Genomic DNA, 20,028 nt, shown 5'->3' on the forward strand with positions numbered 1-20,028 from the left:
CACCAACACTGGACAATAATAATTCATAGGTATCTTCAATTAATATGGGCACAAATTCCTTGAGCTCATATAACTAATGTGGTTAAGACCAACTCTTTGGAGATGAAAATAGATAGTGATGGTGAAACTCAAGAAAGAATTCAAGAGGATAAGTTTTTATAAGTAAAAACAAAGAAAATGAAAACTCTAAAAGAGATTGAGTATGCACTTTGGCCTAGAGTGATTGTCAGAAACTCGAGAAAAAGAAAAGAAAAGAACAAACAAAGGAGAGAGGTACAATCATCGATTAAAAAAAGTGTGAAATACGAAGATGAGTCTCTTTCTAATTCTAATATTCAAACCACATGAGAATTTTGTGCAAAAACGCAAAAGAGACATAGAGGATATACAAACTTATTTGTCAGTAAATTGTGATGATAAGTTAATCACTAATAAACTTAACCTTAAAATCAGAATTTAAGATTTAACGTGTTTACATGATTTTTTTCGAAAATAATCTTTTGATATTGGATTGCCTAATCATGATATTCACTCATTGAACATTGAGAATGTAAATAGTAAAATTAAGTAGATAAACATGAAACAGTCAATCAAGATGAAGGGAACTTAGTAAACCAACATTGGGCCATAATAATTCATGGGTTTCTTCAATTAATGTGGGCACATATTCGTGGTTGTGAAAAAAATTTTGGAGAACGAAAAATAGATACAATAGCTCTGGAATTAATGAAACAAATAGTGATGGTTAAACTCAAAAAAGAATTGATGGTCATAATGGTCCCTAATTAAAAGCGAAGAAAAGTGAAAATTCTTGAAAAGATCGAGAACGTAGTTTATTTTTTTGTACGATAGATGGTAAAACTTTGGGATTTGAATATTATTAAGCATGATTGGCCGTGGCTGTATAAAATTTCTAAAATGTTGTTGGCTTATATTTTATGCATGGTGTGAAATTGGAAAGTAAAAAACTATGAATGAGATATTAGATTTTAAAAGTTCTAATTAAGAATAATGGTGATGATGTGGATGCATTCTGTGAGATTGATGAGTAAAAAAATTACATAATGAGATATTAAAGATTTTAATTATTGCATGATCAAAAATGGAAAAAAAAAGAAGATGATGTGGATGTTTAACAATTTACCTTAACTTCAATGAATTTATTTGTGCAGAGAAGCTCGTGATTTTATTAATAAATGAGATACCGTTGTTTCTTTATATATTAAACGTTACATTTAATTATGAAGTTGTGGGCTTTGTTTAACGAAATGGGATTATTGAGAATGAAGTTGGTGATACATGTTTATTGTATTTCATGAGTTGAAAATTATACTATCCTTGACATTTTTTGAGAAGTGAACTGTGTCAATTCGGTATCACACGTGTCTAAAATTTTTAGAGAAGACAGAAATAGAAATATTGGTATTAGTGGAGTGGATAATTAGATATTATAGGAAATTAAAAACACTTTTGAATTTAGGAAATTTAAATTTAGGAGTGGACTAAATTGTGATAGTGTAAGAAGTATTGGACTAAAGTGAAAATTTTAAAAGTAAAAAATGATGAAATTAGATGAATGAGAAAAAGAGTAAGAACTTGGTACTTGGAGTGTAAATTGATCATAAAGTACATAGTGATGTGATAGTAATAATGATGATTAGATTTAATTTAATTAAAATATAGAAATTAGTAGATGAAAAAATTAGTAGTTGAAACTGATTTCACTATGGCAGCATAATTTATTGCATTAGCCGCTGCATCTAAAGAAGCATAATGATTAATAAATTTGCTTTATGATGTACCTCTATGACCTAAGTTAATTTCACCAATTTCTATCTATTGTGATAGTGAGGCTACTCTAGCAAAAGCATATAACCAAGTATATAATGGAATGTCTAGACACATTAGATTAAGACATAGTTATATCCAAAAATTAATTTCTAATGGAATGATCACTATTAATTATGTGAGGTCAAGTGAAAATTTGGCGGATACTCTAATAAAATATTTTGCTAGAGATATAGTCAACAAGACCTCAAAAGGGATGAGACTCAATCCCATTAATTAGAGTCACCCATAACGGAAACTCGATTCAACGCTTGATATAACGTCAAGTCTTGAGTTCAATGAGACAAAGTATATTATTAGTGTTGACACCATTTTTTTGATGAAAACGGGGTCGACTTGAATTTTGAAAAATAGAACGGAAGTCGCCACCAATCCTTTTTTATGAGGTGTGATTGGATCACCTCGAAAAGTGATTGTTTTTAATAAACGGTTTGATTTTATTAAAACAACAAGTTTGGTCCACGAAATTCAGAAGAACGGGTTCGGGAGTCGGTTACGCACGAGGAAGGATTAGCACCCTCGATACGCTCAAAATTGGTACCTAGTTGATTACTTAATGTCTTAGTGTCGAAAAACTGAAAACTTTAAAGAAATTTAAAAATACGATCCTTGTAATAAAATGTTGAAAATTTTGGGAAAAGGGGCGCGTTCCACATTAATCGAGAAAGAAAGCATCGTATCCAGTAAGTTAGGACACAATGTCTCGAATTCCCGATATGCGAATGAATGTCAAAATTTACTTATTTAAAAGATGTTTAATTATCTCGAGTTTAGAAAATGGATCATGCCCAGTAAGTTAGGACACAATCTTTTCTTAATTCCCGAGATTGTTTAAAACTTGAGTTTGAAAAGATTCGTGTATTTAGATTTATTATGAAAATCGAAACCCAGTAAGTTAGGGTACGACCTTCTCGAATCTAAATACGAGATTTGGTTTTATTTAAAAGCCATATTAAATAAAATTAACTTAACATAAAATGGTAGAAATAAATGCAATATTAACATGTATAACACAATGATAATGATAATACAAGTAAAACTAATATAAGCAATAAAAAAATACATAAAATAACAAATCCAGTATATGAGATAATAAAAGCATTTCCTAAAAATAATAATGAATACATGAATAAATAAATAAATAAATAAATATCAAATAGTATAACAATAACAATACAAATAGTAGGAAATAAAATGTTCATGTATATATATATAAACATATTTAAGTTATAAATCATAAAGTAAGTGAATGTATATATGTATATAAAAAGTTATGGAATACATAAAATATAAAGAGTATATACAAAATACATATTTTAGAAGTATAAAGGATATGTAAATATATATATTTATGCAAATAAAAGAGAATACATGTAAGAATGTATATATGCATGTAAATACATACATATATAAACTATAGTATATATAAAAAAAAATTAACGTACATATGGGCACATATATACATATATATATAGAAGCAATTATATTAGTATAATAATAATAATAATAATAATAAAAGGGCTAAAATGCGGACTAAATCGAAATAAAAATGAAAATATTGGGCGAATTTAAAATAAAAAACGAAAAGGACTAAATTGTGACATTCGCCGAAAGAGGGGGGACCAAAATGGTAAATAGACCATAGCCCCAAAAGGTAGTGCAGCAGTGGACCAAAATGAAACCAAAATAAAACTCTGGGGCTAAATTAAAAATAAAAGAAAATAACGAAAAGGGGCAAATTGCAACGCGCTTCAAAAGTGGAAGGACCGCGCACGTAAATAACCCACCCACACAAAAACACGCGGACCCTGGGTTGCGGTCAGGTCGACTCGCGGGTTAAAGGGCTAAACGATGCCGTTTTGGCTATTGGTGCTGAAGCTCAAAACGACGCCGTTTCATGTGCCCTATTTAAGTCAAAATTTTTTAAAAATTTTCATTTTTCATCCATTCAGTAAAAAAAAATTCTCTAAACTCCCTCTAGCCCCCTCCCTCTGATCTTGGATCCGGCCAATGGCCACCGTGCCGGACTCCTGTCGCCGGCGTCGGCGCTGCCGCGCACGGTGGCCGGCGAAGGCAAAAAAAACTTATTTTCTAGATCTCGACCCCCTGAGCCCGGATCTAGCCTCAAAACAACCGAAAATAAAGGGGAAAAGGCCGTTATGCCATTCTTCAATCGGTTCCGTCACCGGAGAAGGAGTCTCCGATGGCGAGAAGACGGAGCGACTCCCGGTGAGTTCCTTTTTCCCTTTTCTTTTTGTTTCCGTATATAAAATAGAAAAAAAATAAAAAATAGGAGTAAACAACCTAAGTAAATACCTAAACAGAAAATATATCTTCTTGAAAATGTTGTATTTTATTTGCTGAATATTTGTGAAAAAGAGACCTTTTTACAGATGCAAAGATCGGTTTTTTAAAACCGATTCCCCCTCATTTTCGTTTCTTACAAATCGACTTTATAGCCAAAAGAAAAATAAAATTTTGGTCTTGTCTCCTTCTGCTTCTGCTTGTGTTGCGTGTTTGCAGGGTGATGGACGAGCGGCGCGACGTCAGAGGCAGGTGCGGATGGGACGTAGCGAACGGCGGTGGCAGAGGAGTGGGTACTGCAGAGGTGTACGGTGCACATGGGGGAAACTAGGGTTCTGAAACCCTAGTTTTCATTGGGTTTGGGATGTATTTGGGCCTATGGTTTGTATTTGGGCTGGTCCAATTAATTTTGTAATGTAACTGGGCCATTTGGGCTGAAATTTGTTTTGCTGGTAGGGCCCGGGCAAATTTGGGCTTCTACAATTAGTATGTGACTGTTAGCACTATAAATAAACCCATCCTAAGATTAAAGTGCTAAGTACTTGTAATGATAAGGTAAGGATGAGTAATGTACTCTTAATGGACCCATAACATAAATATGTTTGAGTGTTATAATTATGAAAACACTCTTGATGAGATTTACCTATGTGAGTGGAAGTGTGGCCGCTTCTAGATGCTCAAAGGCTTGGCTCTAATAACACTTATGAAAAGAGGACACAGACACATGACCATAATAATGTCCCTGGATACTATGTATTGACCGATGTTGAAATCATTGTGTGAGATGTGTTCGATTAATCAAATGAAATAGTTGGTTCAAAGCTTAGTCTACTATGTAATTTCGATTAACTTTAACATGTTTTCACTAAGTAAACATTCAATCGTAAGACACCTTTATTTATACAAATTGATTTCCAAAAACATCAAAATCTAAAATATTTTGAAAATGGGAGGAGATTGTTGGAACATTTTCAAATATTTATAGTGTTCCAATAACTATAAATGAATTGATGAAATTAATCAAATCATAAATCTTTTGGTCATTGATCAAAAGTTATATCATTTGATTTTTGAAAAAGAATTATTATATTGTTTGAATAGTTATAATATTAAATGAATAATTATATATTTTTTAAAGACATTATTATTCAGAAAAGACGCCTATTGAAAGAGGTCCCTATGAAAAGAGATGAAAATTCCTATAAATAGGAATGAGTTTTTATTGTATCCTTCGAAGAATTTTTTTGCACATCGAAAATAGATGAGGGTGAATATAAATAGTGGTTTGATACACGTCTTGGAGCCTTATCCTATTTCTTGTTTTTTTGTTCAAGTTCCGTTCGTGTGTTCGAGTGTTTCCTCACCGAAGTTTTTGTACTAACACTTGTTTTGTCCAAAAGAAATTGTTTGATTTGGTCAGCATCTATTCCCTCAATGAGTCTATAGAATGTGGAGAATTAGTTACTAAACTCACTTTGTACGTTGAAAAATAAAAGAAAATCTAAATTTATAAATGATTTATGTTTCTCATTCTTGTATGCAAGTAATTTAGGATGAACTAGAGAAAATATTGTCATTTTCCATTTATTATTATACAAATTATGTCAACATTTAATAAGTTGCTTTCTAATCAATTCCAATGATACCTTCTTGGCATATATGCATATCAGTGTCAGAAATTAGAAAAATGTTTGTAGCAAATTGTCTCCACATGCAGTCTTTGTCCAATCTCTAATAAACAAACATTTCGGTTTTGGATGCTTCAACTATATAAAATATGTAAACTTGAAAATGACAAATTCAACAACAACGAAAAATCATTCACACATCAAAAAACTGATTGTTCCTTCTTTGGAATTGCAGAGGCAATGAAACCTTCAATGTGTCTATGGCTATGTACACTCAAAATTTCCTTTCTTTGCTTTAGTTTCTCAGTGAAGCCTGTCGCATCTGTTCTACACTCTTACTCTGATCATTGTTTTTCAATTGTTCCTGAACCAGTCCCCATCTCCGAACCTCCCGGTTACGAGTTTGGTTCATTTGGTCCATCCCAATCTGGTTTTTACTACTCTGATGGAGATTTCAGAGTTGTTAGTTCAAACATAACCAGGTATACAAATTCATTCTCGTTTTACACCGCTGCGGTGAGCCAAACAGATAAAGATGGTGTGTTTATGATTGAAGGAAGCTTCGAGCTCCAAAGTCCATTTGTTTTACAAAGCCTCTTATACGGAAGTGGATCATCAAAAGGTTCAGTTTCCACACCTCACATACCGCCTACGGTTGCTGATTATACGAATCCATTTATTTTGAAGCTGCACGGCTTCTGGTACGAATCCTTGGGGGAACTTTGTATGGTTGGAACAGGTTCTTCATACTTGAAAGAAGGTACTCTGCTTACACCTGTAGCTGTTCTTAAGCTTCATAATATCAAGACTTCAAGTAGCATTACTAGTTTTATTACTGGCACTTTGGAGAGTTTGAGTCCTAGCAATGATAGTAATTATTTTGAACCAATCTCCATATTGTTGTTCCCACAATTGAACTACAAGTTTACCTTTGTGTCTGGAGATTCCGCTGATGAGCTTTCCGATGGAAGTGATCCCGAAAAGAATTTACCAGTATATGATGTGTTGCCAGGAAGATCCTTTTGTTCAAAGTTCACAAGCCTTGTATTTAGAAATGTATATAATTTGCAGTATACAGGGTGCAGATCCAACAAGAAGTGTCTCCCTCGTGATGGGGTGATTGCCAATTTGCCCGGTTCTATGTCTTTAAGTGCCGTTGATTGTTCGGATGTTCTAAAGAGAGTTCAGATTTTGCTAACGTTTGATGATAATATCAAGCTTTCAAGGCACGAAAAGCGTTTTGATCCCAACACAACATTGATCGGAGAAGGAATATGGGATGATAAGAAGAATCAGTTGCATGTTTTGCTCTGTCCGTTTCTCGACATTGGAAACTCTTGGTCTAATGCACATGTTGGGGATTGCACAACAAGGTTGAGCTTGAGGTTCCCTGCAATCTGGTCAATCAAAGAGACCAGTACCATAATGGGGCAAATTTGGACCAACAAAACCGTGGATGATTCAGGTTACTTTGAAAAAATTGTGTTTTGAAGTACTGAGAATCGCATCGATACTCTTTATAGATCAAAGTACGAATATACTGAACTTGACAGAGTAAGTAATTTATGCACGGAAAAGAAACTTGCAAGAAACAAGAGACAAAGGTACCCTAGTCCCAAATTTTCCGGGATGAGGTTCAGCATATCGGTTAAAAGTTCAAAAGGAAGGACTGGATGGGGTTTTGCAGATGCTCTGACCGTGAATAATCAGTTGTACAAGCACACTCACCTTATGTTTGCTGCCATCAATGATGACTTCGAGAGGCTTACAAGGTGGGAACCTCAGGGCCGAGTCAACATTAGCTACATTATAGACATCAAATGGCACACTCCTCCGAAGTTAACTAATGAAGGTAGTGCATCTATTGCACTTGATGAGAAAATGGAGATCACTGCTGAAGGGATTTATGATGCTGACACAGGAGGCTTGTGTATGGTTGGCTGCAGAAAGGTTGCATCGATTGATCAGTTTGGAAATGCTTCTATGGACTGTGACATTATTCTTAACTTTCAATTTGCTCCGGTAAAGGGGTTCAAGAACGAACGGTATATTCGGGGAAGGATCAGAAGCATACGAGAGAAATCTGATCTTCTTTATTTTCATCCTCTAGATGTGTCTTCTGTTGCTTACAGCAGGGAGCAAGCTAGGCATACCATTTGGACCATGGATCTTGAGATTGCCATGGTTGTAATATCTCAAACACTTGTATGTCTATTTGTGAGATCTCAGCTCTATCATTCGAAAAGGCAGCCAAATAGACTCCCCTTTACTTCACTTGTTATGCTTGTGATCTTTACCCTGGGCCAACTGATTCCTCTGGTTCTTAACTATGAGGCCTTATTCCATCAAAAGAATGATCAGGGTACCGTGTTGTTTCAAACCGGCGGATGGCTCGAAGTAAATGAGATAATCGTAAGGATAACTTCAATGGTAGCTTTCTTGTTGCAGCTCCGTATTCTCCAGCAAGCATTTTTGAGTAGATCGAACAACAGAAACGGAAAAGGCCTATGGTTTGCTGAGAAAATGACCTTGCTTGTCACACTACCATTGTATCTTTATGGTGCATTCGTTGTTCTGCTTGCCGATAGGGGGAACTATAGATGCGACACCGTGTTGCTTCCCACTCGTCCAGTTGACTACTGGCAGCGTTCGACTTGGGATGACCTGAAATCATATGCAGGTTTAATCTCAGATGGTTTCCTTTTGCCCCAAATACTGTTCAATATATTCTCGAGCTCTAGAGAAAATGCACTTAGCCCCTCGTTCTATATCGGTACCAGTCTGGTTCGGTTGCTGCCGCATGCATATGATCTCTACTGTGACCACAGCTATGTTGAATACAAGGGAACATCAATTTACGCGAACCCTGCAAAGGATTTTTTCTCCACTGCATGGGATGTCGTTATCCTTATTGGTGTTTTGCTGTTAGCTGCAATCATTTACTTGCAACAGCAATTTGGTGGTTGCTGCATTGTTCCAAAGAGATTTAGCTGGCGGAAAAGCTATGAAAAAATCCCAGCGGTGGGCCAATCATAAGTCCCTCACAAGTTTAGTGCTTAATTTGGTGTGTATTTCCCAGTCAGTGTCTATCTACTATGTATGTACCCCAAGAACTTTTGCTTTTGGTTCAAAAAATGTTTCCTAAAAATGTACTTTGATTCAAAAGAGTGTTAAGACATATCCAGCTAACTATCGCATCAAGTCCCATTAGAGAGATTACTCCGCCAAGCACCACTCTCGTCCATGATTAAGGTAATGCCAAGCTCAATCACTCTAGTAAGACCCCTATCATTCATAATTAACATGCTTTGTAATTCCATCACATCAACTTATATCATTGACTTAACCAGAAATCTACACTGCATATCCTAAGTGACAACCTGCCAACCAAGAAAAGACATGTGGCCTACGCATATCTCCCTTGAATAAATCTCCAAAGCTCGTGAAGAGAGAGAACAACATTATCAACTAACTTCTTCCCCTCTCCCCTCTAGCAATTCCTAAACCTCTCCTCTTCCGTGAACGCCATTTGCACCTGTCGACCCACTGAGTGAACTGTCACCAAAGACATCCTATAGTTGCATCCTTTTATATTCCATCTTCCATTTATTAGCCGGCATAGATCTCATGAGACCCACCCAGCCCACTATTACTACGAAAAAAGCCCTGCCCTTTTCCTTCGCTATTAGGAGAGTAAGCAACCTCTATTAGCGCCAGGCCTTGAGTCGAATTGATCGTGTCATGTGCAACGTCCATCAATGATGGTTCATTAATGTCCATTGATTTAGACTCCTTCCCCCTTCCCAACTACGAATAAGATCGAGAGGAGCCCGAAAGCCCTGGGCAGATCGGCCGGGTCTTTCCCTGTTGTTCTGTTCCCGTCACGATAAAGGCGCACGGAAGAGGAATGCCCAGCGCGCGGAGGATCCGTTGAGAGTTTCTGTTGTCTCAGTAGGGAACTGTACGATCTTTTCCCTTTTCCTTTTAAGGCTATAATCTTCTCCATTTCTTTAGTTTTCTAGGAATGTCGTTAAGTGATACTCGAAATGGCACAAGTTCTTTATTACTTTTTGAAAAGTGTTCAAAAAAATATTTTTAAATAGTGATTTTAAAAAATTTAGTTTAAAATTTAAGTATTAAAATATGTATTTAAATAATATTTAAATTAGTTAATATTATTATATTTTAATAAGAATATAAAAATTATTATAATTTGTTGTTAATATTTTAATATATAAAATATAAAGTTTAAATATTTTTAAGTAATAAATATTAATTATTTATAAAATTTAATTAGAATATATAAATTATATTTTAAATATTTAAATATAATTATTAAATATTTGTAATTAGTATTTTAAAAATTATTTTTTTATAAAAAAATAATTAAGTAGCAAAAATATTTTTTAGAGAAGAAAAACTAAAATTTTTAACCTTTTCATTTTTAGCTCCTTTTTAGAAATGACAGCTTGTTCTTCATAACTATTCTTTCAAAACTACTTTTGGAGTCAAAATTATTTTTTTTAAGCAATGAAGAACTAGGCCTAAGTCTAAAAGACATATTCCTTGCGGATTTGGGATTATACAAATTATGTTAACATTTAATAAGTTTCCAGCAGAAAAGAGACAATGCAGGCCTGTTAAAAAAAAGAGATTACAATGACATTCTGGACTTCTGATGCAGTCTTTATCCACTCCATGATAAACAAATTTTTTGATTCTGGAAGCTGGAAACTTGTAAATGACAAATTCAGCAAAACTCATTTCTGATATATGTACCACAACTTCATTTACACTTCAAAAAACTGTTTGTTCCTGTTTTGAAATTACATAGGCGATGAGACCTTCAATGTTTCTATGGCTATGTACGATCATTGTTCTCCGATTGTTCCCGAGTCCGTCCCCAATTCCAAACCTCCCATTTACGAGTTAGGTCCATTTATATAATAAATTATTATTATACAAATTATGTCAACATTTAATAAGTTTCCAGCAGAAAAGAGACAATGCAGGCCTGTTAAAGAAAAATATCTACTCGGGGAGATTCCAATGACTTTCTGGACTTTTGATGCAGTCTTTATCCATTCTATAATAAACAAAGATTTCGATTAAGTATGCTGGAAACTTGACAGTGACAAATTCAACAAAATTCATTTCTGATATATGTACCACAACTTCATTTACACATCAAAAACTGATAGTTCCTTCTTTCAAATTACAAAGGCAATGAAACCTTCAATATTTCTATGGCTATGTACGTTCCAAATTTCCTTTCTTTGCATTAGTTTCTCAGTGAAGTCTGTCTCATCTGTTGCACACTCTTACTCCGATCATTGCTATTCAATTGTTCCTGAGCCAGTCCCCAAATCGGAACCTCCTGTTTACGAGTTTGGTCCATTTGGTCCATCCCAGTCTGGTTTCTACTACTCTGATGGAGATTTCAGAGTTGTTACTGCAAACATAACCAGGCATACAAATTTATTCTCGTTTTACACCACTGCAGTGAGGCAAACCGATAAAGATGGCGTGTTTATGATTGAAGGAAGCTTTGAGTTCAAAGGTCTTCTTGAAAGCATCTTATACGGAAGTGGATCATCACAACTTTCAGTTCCACCTCGCGTGCCACCTGCAGTCGCTGATTATTCAAACCCGTTCATTTTAAAGCTCCATGGCTTCTGGTCCGAATCTTCAGGGGAACTTTGTATGGTTGGAACAGGTTCTGCATTGTTACAAGAAGGTACTCTGCTTACACCTGTAGCTGTTCTTAAGCTTTATAATATCAAGACTTCAAATAGCATTACTACTTTGATTACTGGCACTTTGGAGAGTTTGAGTCCTAGCAATGATAACAATTATTTTGAAACAATCTCCATATTGATGCCTCCACAATTGAATTACAAGTTCACCATTGTGTCCGGAGATTCCGTGGATGAAATTTCCAGCGAAAGTCAGTTCGAGGAGAATTTTCCAATAGACAGTGTACTGCAAGGAAGATCCTTTTGTTCAAAGTTCACGAGCCTTGTATTTAGAAATGTATTTAATTTGCAGTATACAGGATGCAGATCCAGCAAGAAGTGCCTCCCTGGTGATGGGGTGATTGCGAATTTGCCTTGTTCTATCTCTTTAAGTGCCATTAATTGTACGGATGTTCTAAAGAGAGTTCGGATTTTCCTAAAGTTTGATGTCAAGCATTCAAGGCATGACAAGCGTTTCGATCCCAGCACAACATTGATTGGAGAAGGAATATGGGATGATAAGAAGAATCAGTTGCATTTTTTGCTTTGTCGGTTTCTTGATATAGAAAACTCTTGGTCTAATGCTCACGTTGGAGATTGCACAACAGGGTTGAGCTTGAGGTTCCCCACAATATGGTCTATCAAGGAGACCAGTATCATAATGGGGAAAATTTGGACCAACAAAACTGAGGATGATTCAGGTTACTTTGAAAATATCGTGTTTCGAAGTACTGAGAATCACATGCATGCTCTTCCTGATTTAAAGTATGAATACACTGAACATTACAGAGTAAGGAATTTATGCCCGGAAAAGAAACTTGGGAGAAACAGGAAACGAAGGTATCCTAGTCCCAATTCAATCGGGATGAAGTTCAACATGTTGGTTGAAAGTTCTGAAGGAAGGACTGGATGGGGTTCTGCTAATGCTCTAACCGTGAATAGTCAGTTGTACATTCATGCCCGTCTTAGTTTTGCTTCTATCCGTGATGACTTCTCGAAGCCTACAAGGTGGGAACCTCAGGGCCGTGCCAATATTAGCTACAGGATAGATATCAAATGGCACACTCCTCCGAAGTTAACTGACGAAGATAATGCATCTATTGTACCTGATGAGAAAATGGAGATCACTGCTGAAGGGATTTATGATGCTGACACTGGAGGCTTGTGTATGATTGGTTGCAGAAAGCTTGACCAACCGCTCGGAAATGCTTCTATCGACTGTGGCATTCTTCTTAACTTTCAATTTGCTCCAGTAAAAGGGCTGGAGAACGGAGGTTATATTCGGGGGGAAATCAAAAGCATAAGGGAGAAATCTGATCTTCTATACTTTGATCATCTAGATGTGTCTTCAGTTGCTTACAATAGGGAGCAAGCAAGGCATACCATTTGGACCATGGATCTTGAGATTGCCTTGGTTGTAATATCTCAAACACTTGTATGTCTATCTGTGAGATCTCAACTCTATCATTCGAAAAGGCATCCCAATAGACTCCCCTTTACTTCACTTGTTATGCTTGTGATCCTTGCCTTAGGCCAACTGAGTCCTCTTGTGCTTAACTATGAAGCTTTATTCTATCATAAAAACGATCAAGGTACCGTGTTGTTTCAAACCGGTGGATGGCTCAAAGCAAATGAGGTAATCATAAGGATTACTTCAATGGTAGCTTTCTTGTTGTATTTCCGTATTCTCCAGCAAGCATTTTCAAGTAGATCAAAAGATGGAAACGGAAAAGGCCTACGGTTTGCTGAGGAAATGACTTTGCTTGTGACACTACCATTGTATGTTTCTGGTGCAATCATTGTTCTGCTTGTCGATAGGGCAAACTATAAACGCGACATCGTGTTGCTTCCCATTAGTCCCGTTGACTACTGGCAGCGTTCGACTTTGGATGACCTGAAATCGTATGCAGGTTTAATCTCAGATGGTTTCCTTTTGCCCCAAATACTGTTCAATATATTCTCTAACTCTAGAGCAAATGCACTTAGGCCCTCGTTCTATATTGGTACCAGTCTGGTTCGGTTGCTGCCACATGTATATGATCTTTACTGTGACCACAGCTATGTTGAATACAAGGGAACATTCATTTATGCGAACCCAGCTGAGAATTTTTTCTCCACTGTTTGGGATGTGATTATCCCTATTGGTGTTTTGCTGTTTGCTGCAATCATTTATTTGCAGCAGCAATTTGGTGGTTGCTGCATTGTTCCAAAGAGATTTAGATGGTCAGAAAGCTATGAGAATATCCCAATGGTCAGTGAATCATAAACTTGTCATAAGTTTAGTAATTCGTTTGTTGTGTATTTCCCGGTTGGTGTCAAAGTAATTCATTTGTTGAGTATTTCCCGGTTAGTGTCTGTCTCTTATGTGCGTATTTTAGGGTGGGTTTAGATAGGCGATTAGGTGTAGTGCGTTTAGCTTATTTTTTATCTCACGCTACAATATTGTTATTGTATCTAATCTCACCATCATCGCTGTCCATTCAAACTCACTCTTAATCTCTTGTAGCTCTTCGACTTTGGTGCTTGATATTTACAATATCAAAATTTGAATATCAAATAAAATAAGTCTGGATGAACTGGGTTTGAAACTTGAGGCATTTGCTTTTTCTAAAATGTCTGATGGGTGTAATTTGACATTTTCTCCTACTTCATAAGTTGGGGAATAAGGGACAAAAAGATCAATGTCGATTTTTATTTATCATTTTTAAAGAGTAAATAATGGGTTTATTTTATAAATTGAAAGCATGGTTGAAAGTTTCAGCCATATCAAAGTCAACATCAGGAAAAGTCTTCTGACCCAAGACTGGGCCAAAATTTAGCTTGGACCCACCCCTTAGCTCCATTATCTGTTTTCCCAGTGGCCATTCTTTGTTTTCATATCATAATCATATATTTTCTAATTTTTATATAAATTTTGATTTTTTTAATGTTTTTATTTCGTACTCAAGGGAACTCTAAATTTTTCTTCAACGTATTTGATATGGCAGGATTTGGTTTAGAGTTATCATGGGTCGGGTCAGTAAAAAAATTAAGTTATTTTTTAGGTCTGAGTTCGACTTAAAGAATAGGCTTAAAATTTTATCTAAGTTTAATCTGGATAAAAAATAGTTAATTTGAACTCGACTTGGTCCGCCTGTATTAATTTTTTAATTATTTTTATATAAAAATAAATTTTAAAAATATAATAAATCAAATAGACTAAAAACATTAAAATAAATATTTCGTAACAAGTTGAAAATATATATAAAAAATTTTATATTTAAATAACACTAACATAATTATCACTTAACAAACAAATACTTCTAAAATAGTAGCAAAATTAATAATAAAATAAGAGTTATACAATATTTAAAAAATAACAACAAAATAGTAGCAATATAATAACAAAATGATAGCAAAACAAAAACATAACAGTAAATAACAACAAACAACAGCAGAATTTTTGTCAAATTAGGGCTAGCTAAAAAAATCTTACTCGAGACCCAACCCATTTTCTAAATGACTCTTTTTTTTCTAAACTTATTTTTTAAACTTACATTCTTACAAAAAAGTGAATCTTCATATTTGGGTGAATCACCCGGCCCATATTTTTTTTTCCTTACCTATCTAAATTCCACAAAACCCATTAATTTTCAATGATAATTAATGACATTAACCATTTTGCTATGCTTTCATTGGTTCCATCCAAGACTAAGCAGAGTAAACACTCCATAGAAACGAATAATATAAGGGTCCCAGAAGACTTTTGCTGCTGAATGAAACAAATAAACGAGACTCACCTAACCAAACCTTAGTTAAGGGCACTACTAATTAACCAGTTGAATATATGAGGGTTTTTGTTTTTCTTTTATTGCTCCCATTTTACATGTATTGAATATATACATTTATTCTTGTATGAGGAATCAAACCAAACATGGAATTACATGTTTGGTTTTTAACCTTCAAAAATGCTAAAATTTTCAATTTAATATTTTACAAATTATAAAGGATTGACTCAAAGTCTTAGGATGCCATTTTTTTCCTAGCTCTAGAACTTGGAAACTTCCTACTAAATAGTAAGGACCATACTATTGGCACAAGAAGTGAGAGCCGTAGGATTTTATATTATTAAAACTCATTTCCTGGTTTGCACTGAGTTCTTCATTTCAATCTTGCTTAAAAAAAATTCAAGCCTTGTTATAATGGATTGTTCCATATTCTCTACTTCATCTAAGCTTTTGATTTTTTGTACTTCCTTGCTATTTATCATCTTTTTCATGTGTCTTAATGTAGACTCTGTCACTGCAACTGAGTCTGATTATGGGCTTCACTGTGATTCAGTTGTTCATGAATCAAAACCAGTTGATGAGGAGTTCAACATCTCACCATTTCCTGGACGTCAAAATGGTTACTACAGTGGTGGGGATAATGTCCTGAACCGTAGCTCCGATGGGTATTACTATGGACCTGCGTCGAAAGTTCTCGTTTTCGAAACTCACCACGTTTATACAACAAATGCTGAGGATGTCTATAAGGTGGAAGGAAACTTGATCTTCGAAACCTCGTATTACTATGAACGAAGTTTCTCCAATGGTAGGGAATACTACCATTCGTATTCAAGTGATTCGAGTAGTCGCGGAGCTCTGGAGTTCGATTTACATGGCTTCTGGTCCAGAACGACCGGGAAGCTTTGCATGGTGGGATCAGGCTACACTTACTCCAAAGAAGGTAATGTGCTTCATCTTGCAGCTGTTCTTAAGTTCAATAATGTCAAGATCTCTAGTGATATCAATACTCTGATCACTGGAACCATGGATAGCTTGAATCCTGCCGATGAACCGAATTACTTTGAGCCAATTTCGGTGTTGATGTTTCCTCAAGGGAGTTACAAATACACCAAGGTCCCGAAACAGTTTAGTCAAGGTTGCCCAGGGGGAACTGATGTCCCAAAAAAGTCATCCCTCAGCTTGTCAAGGACTATAACTGTTTGTGATATGTTCTACAGACAAACTGCTTTTGAATTGGAGTATGCAAGTGGTTGTGATTCTTCAAAGAGTTGCAGTCCCTTTGGTGATGGTATTGGATATTTGCCTCGGTTCATGCATTTGAGGACGATCCAGTGCTCGGATGATAAGCTAAGCTTGAGGTTTCTGATAGAGTTTCAGGATGATGCCTATACGAGGTATTATGCTTCTTCCAATTTCAGTACTTCTTTAATTGGAGAAGGATCTTGGGATGCAAAGCAGAACCGGCTTTGTATCATTGCTTGCCGGATCGAAGATGCATCGAGCAGCTCCTTGGAGAAGTCTCATGTTGGAGACTGCACAACAAGGTTGAGCGTAAGATTCCCTGCAATCCTATCTATCAGAAATACAAGTACTGTTGTGGGTGAAATTTGGAGTGACAAGCACAAGAATCAATCTGGTTTCTTCGATAGGATCATGTTCCGGAATACTGACAATAACCGGGGGCAATTCCAACTTCAAGGCTTGAAGTACGAGTACATGGAAACTGACAAAGTGAATAAGTCATGCCCAAAGAAGAGTAGAAATAGGAACAATACTGGAGAGTACCTAGATGGCTATTCTCAAGACATGGCTTTTAGCATGTCAATCAAATATCAAAAGAGAAGTATCGGATGGGGTTCTTCCAAGCCTCTTGCAGTCGGCGATCAACCTCATCAGAGGTTTCCCCTTCTAATACCATCCTCAAGCTCAAGACCTAAAAGTGCTGGTGTTGAATCTATTGCCAGTGGTAGCTTGCTTAATATCAGCTATGAGATGAGAATTGAGCTAAATAGTTTGAAATTGGATCATGGCCTCGATCCATTTAACCAATCTTCAAATGGATATTTAGAAATCCGAATTTCTGCAGAAGGGGTTTATGATGCTGAAACAGGTCATCTGTGCATGGTTGGCTGCAGACATTTGAGGTCACTCAACGAATCAACGGACTGCGATATCCTTGTAAATGTTCATTTTCCTCCATTGGACTCGGATAGGAAAGGAAGTAAAATCAAGGGAAGTATCGAGAGCACGCGTGTCAAAACCGATCATCTGCACTTCGAAACTTTGGAGTTTTCAGGACGAGCTTATTATGGTAGCTGGGCAATGGAATCATTTTGGAGAATGGATTTCGAGATGATCATGTCTGTCATATCCAACACTCTTGCAATTGTCTTTGTAGTACTTCAAATCTTTCATGTGAGGAGGCACCCTGCTGTTTGTCCTTCGGTTTCATTTCTAATGCTTGTCATCCTAGCCCTGGGGCACTTGATCCCTTTGGTTCTAAATCTCGAAGCAATGTTCAATCAAGATAGTGAACGAACTGTCTGGGCAAGAAGCGGAACATGGCTAGAAATGAACGAGGTGGTCATTAGAGCAGTCACAATGGTGGCTTTTCTGATGCATTTCCGTCTTCTGATGCTCTCATGGGCTGCTAGATGTTCTGAGGAAAAGAACGAGGCCTTGTGGATTGCGGAAAAGAGGGGGCTCTATGTATGCCTTCCTGTATACATAGCCGTAGGTTTAATCACTGGCACCGCAAGACAGCATTCGTCATACCACATAGAGCAGACCATTTTAGGAAGTTCAAGAGCTTATGCTGGTTTGATCCTTGATGCCTTTCTTTTCCCCCAAATCATCTTCAACATGTTCTTGAACTCGAGAGAACCAGCTCTTTCTCGGTTCTTTTATATCGGAATCACCCTTGTTCGCATGGTCCCTCATGGATATGATCTCTACAGGATACACAACTATGTTGATATGAACGACTCGTACATTTATGCAGATCCTACTGCAGATTACTACTCAACCGCTTGGGACATCATTATTCCTATGTTGGGCCTGTTCTTTGCTGCAATCATATACTTCCAACAGCGCCTCAGCGGTCGTTTTTTCCTTCCAAAGCGGTTCCGTGAATCAGTGACATATGACAAACTTCCAGTCGATTCAGAGGATCAATCACCGTTGAAATCTAGCCCCTAGTGGTGACAGCTTGTGTTACTACTACTTGTACTTACCATGGAAATGTTCCTGTGTTCTGTTTCCGAAATAATTCTGTAAACTCGTCTGTTGTATTGTAAGTTTCCAAAGTCTAATGCAATCTAAACAGTTATGTATCATGAAACCGGTATTTATATCCGATGCATATTCAGCCACAGGTATTCGAGATTGCAGTTATGATCCTTCAAAATTCGAATACATGAAAAAACTTGGAAAATAGACATCAACTTGAAACATCAAACTGATTCATGGTTTTAAATATACACTTGTGTCTGTCTTTTTAATGATCAATACATGTAATGTTTTTATGCATCTTAAATGCATTTCCGACAAACAGGGCATGTTAGATGATTCTTGAGCCAATGATCAATGCAACTCAAATGAAACATATGTTTACAATCAGGGAAAACCCTGCACGATTCACCAACCACATAATCGTCCAAGCAAATCGGGCACTCGCTCGATTTCAATGCATGTTTATCCACCCCATAAGCCATCGGTGGCAATAGTTTCTCCAAGGCCTGTTGCCTCAACAACAATCTCCCATTTATGCTCTCTGGGAAACCTTCAAGCATATCCAATGGTTGCACGTAGTTAACGATTATGGCACGGTAAGTCGCGGTCCGGACTCGATGAATCCCTCTCCTTAGAATATCGGAAAACAACTTTTCAAATATCGGCCAACTGAGACATTCGCAGATGACATAGATGAATATGAAGACGAACGAGGTAGCAATGATGCAGGCTCCAACAATGCAGGATAATAAGACAATAGCAATACCAAGGGCTGTAAGAGAAGATATTATAAGAGGTAAATTTAATGAATGGAAGGCGAAACTTAGCGTAATCATCCTCATTAATGTCTGTTTTTTTTTCTCTTTTTTTGGCTTGAAAATTGTCTTAAAAGACACCAAAAGCTTGTAGCTTTGAGTGTAATGAAAGGAAAACAGGAGAAAATTATTTAAATTGTTTGTAAGAGATTGGATTAGGGATTCCAATTTTAGGTATTTGATTCCAAAAAGTTGTTATGTTTTTAATGGAGAAAACTATAACAGGTGTTTTGGGAGGTTCATTTAGGATCTGCCATATCATTTTCCTTTATAACCCAGAAAAATGAAGCTGTAAAACCAGATTTTCTTGCAAAATTAGAAAATATATATAGAAAAAAAAAACTAATCATTAGTAGTTTTTTTACATGTTTGACATCTAAGAAACATTTCTGAGAATCAAACTACCAATTAATGACGTTAAAGAAAATGAAAAATATATAAATGACATGTTTACATTAGCATATAAAATTGAATTAATTGACTGAATCAATTTAATTTGGTAAATCGGTTGGTGGTCGAATTTAGTTAGGTCAGAAGTCCGTTAATAATTTTTTTAATATCTTATTTATTGTTTTTTTCCTCCATTTAAAGTTTTTTGAACTATTAAATAAAAGAAAATGAATATTAGCAATGTATTTTTTTATATGTTTTATACTTATTTTAATCAAAAGTCAAAACATATAAATTTTGGTTAATTGAT

At 35.9% G+C, this 20,028-nt stretch overlaps 5 protein-coding genes across 7 annotated transcripts; 4 read left to right on the forward strand and 1 right to left on the reverse strand.

Annotated features, from left to right (window-relative positions):
* Nucleotides 1-3,858: 3,858 nt before the first annotated feature.
* Nucleotides 3,859-7,271, forward strand: LOC107952490 (uncharacterized). The gene is made up of 3 exons (XM_016887740.2): nt 3,859-4,077; nt 4,372-4,445; nt 6,080-7,271. Exons 1-3 carry the CDS (start codon nt 3,859-3,861, stop codon nt 7,269-7,271), a joined length of 1,485 nt encoding a protein of 494 aa, XP_016743229.2.
* A 138-nt stretch (nt 7,272-7,409) lies between these two features.
* LOC107952108 (uncharacterized) lies at nt 7,410-8,816 on the forward strand. The gene has a single exon (XM_016887371.2). It carries the CDS (start codon nt 7,410-7,412, stop codon nt 8,814-8,816), a length of 1,407 nt encoding a protein of 468 aa, XP_016742860.1.
* Nucleotides 8,817-8,924: 108 nt separating this feature from the next.
* On the forward strand, nt 8,925-14,020 carry LOC107952107 (uncharacterized). Of its 3 annotated transcripts, none has more exons than XM_016887368.2 (2): nt 8,925-9,741; nt 10,397-14,020. In XM_016887368.2, the coding sequence occupies exon 2, from the start codon at nt 10,944-10,946 to the stop codon at nt 13,779-13,781; it is 2,838 nt and encodes a 945-aa protein (XP_016742857.1). In that variant the 5' UTR covers nt 8,925-9,741; nt 10,397-10,943; the 3' UTR covers nt 13,782-14,020. The 3 variants fall into 3 exon arrangements, with proteins under 3 accessions (XP_016742857.1, XP_016742858.1, XP_016742859.1); XM_016887369.2 differs by having other exon boundaries at nt 11,284-14,020; XM_016887370.2 differs by lacking the exon at nt 8,925-9,741 and having other exon boundaries at nt 11,298-11,517; nt 11,829-14,020.
* A 1,676-nt stretch (nt 14,021-15,696) lies between these two features.
* LOC107952491 (uncharacterized) lies at nt 15,697-18,480 on the forward strand. Its single transcript, XM_016887741.2, has one exon. It carries the CDS (start codon nt 15,697-15,699, stop codon nt 18,478-18,480), a length of 2,784 nt encoding a protein of 927 aa, XP_016743230.2.
* Nucleotides 18,481-18,721: 241 nt separating this feature from the next.
* On the reverse strand, nt 18,722-19,579 carry LOC107952109 (putative RING-H2 finger protein ATL19). Its single transcript, XM_016887372.2, has one exon. The coding sequence runs from the start codon at nt 19,353-19,355 to the stop codon at nt 18,813-18,815; it is 543 nt and encodes a 180-aa protein (XP_016742861.1). The 5' UTR covers nt 19,356-19,579; the 3' UTR covers nt 18,722-18,812.
* Nucleotides 19,580-20,028: the final 449 nt, after the last annotated feature.

Source organism: Gossypium hirsutum, chromosome D01, assembly GCF_007990345.1.
Source record: "Gossypium hirsutum isolate 1008001.06 chromosome D01, Gossypium_hirsutum_v2.1, whole genome shotgun sequence".
Lineage (NCBI taxonomy): Eukaryota > Viridiplantae > Streptophyta > Magnoliopsida > Malvales > Malvaceae > Gossypium > Gossypium hirsutum.

Bases quoted from the DNA above. Each gene is read 5' to 3' on its own strand.
- LOC107952490 (XM_016887740.2), top strand. From the start codon at position 3,859: ATGGCCACCGTGCCGGACTCCTGTCGCCGGCGTCGGCGCTGCCGCGCA. The intron at 4,078-4,371 runs GTGAGTTCCTTT...GCGTGTTTGCAG, and splicing joins AGAAGACGGAGCGACTCCCG to GGTGATGGACGAGCGGCGCG. The intron at 4,446-6,079 runs GTACTGCAGAGG...TCTTTGCTTTAG, and splicing joins CGGCGGTGGCAGAGGAGTGG to TTTCTCAGTGAAGCCTGTCG.
- LOC107952109 (XM_016887372.2), bottom strand. From the start codon at position 19,355: ATGAGGATGATTACGCTAAGTTTCGCCTTCCATTCATTAAATTTACCT.
- LOC107952107 (XM_016887368.2), top strand. From the start codon at position 10,944: ATGTACCACAACTTCATTTACACATCAAAAACTGATAGTTCCTTCTTT.
- LOC107952108 (XM_016887371.2), top strand. From the start codon at position 7,410: ATGAGGTTCAGCATATCGGTTAAAAGTTCAAAAGGAAGGACTGGATGG.
- LOC107952491 (XM_016887741.2), top strand. From the start codon at position 15,697: ATGGATTGTTCCATATTCTCTACTTCATCTAAGCTTTTGATTTTTTGT.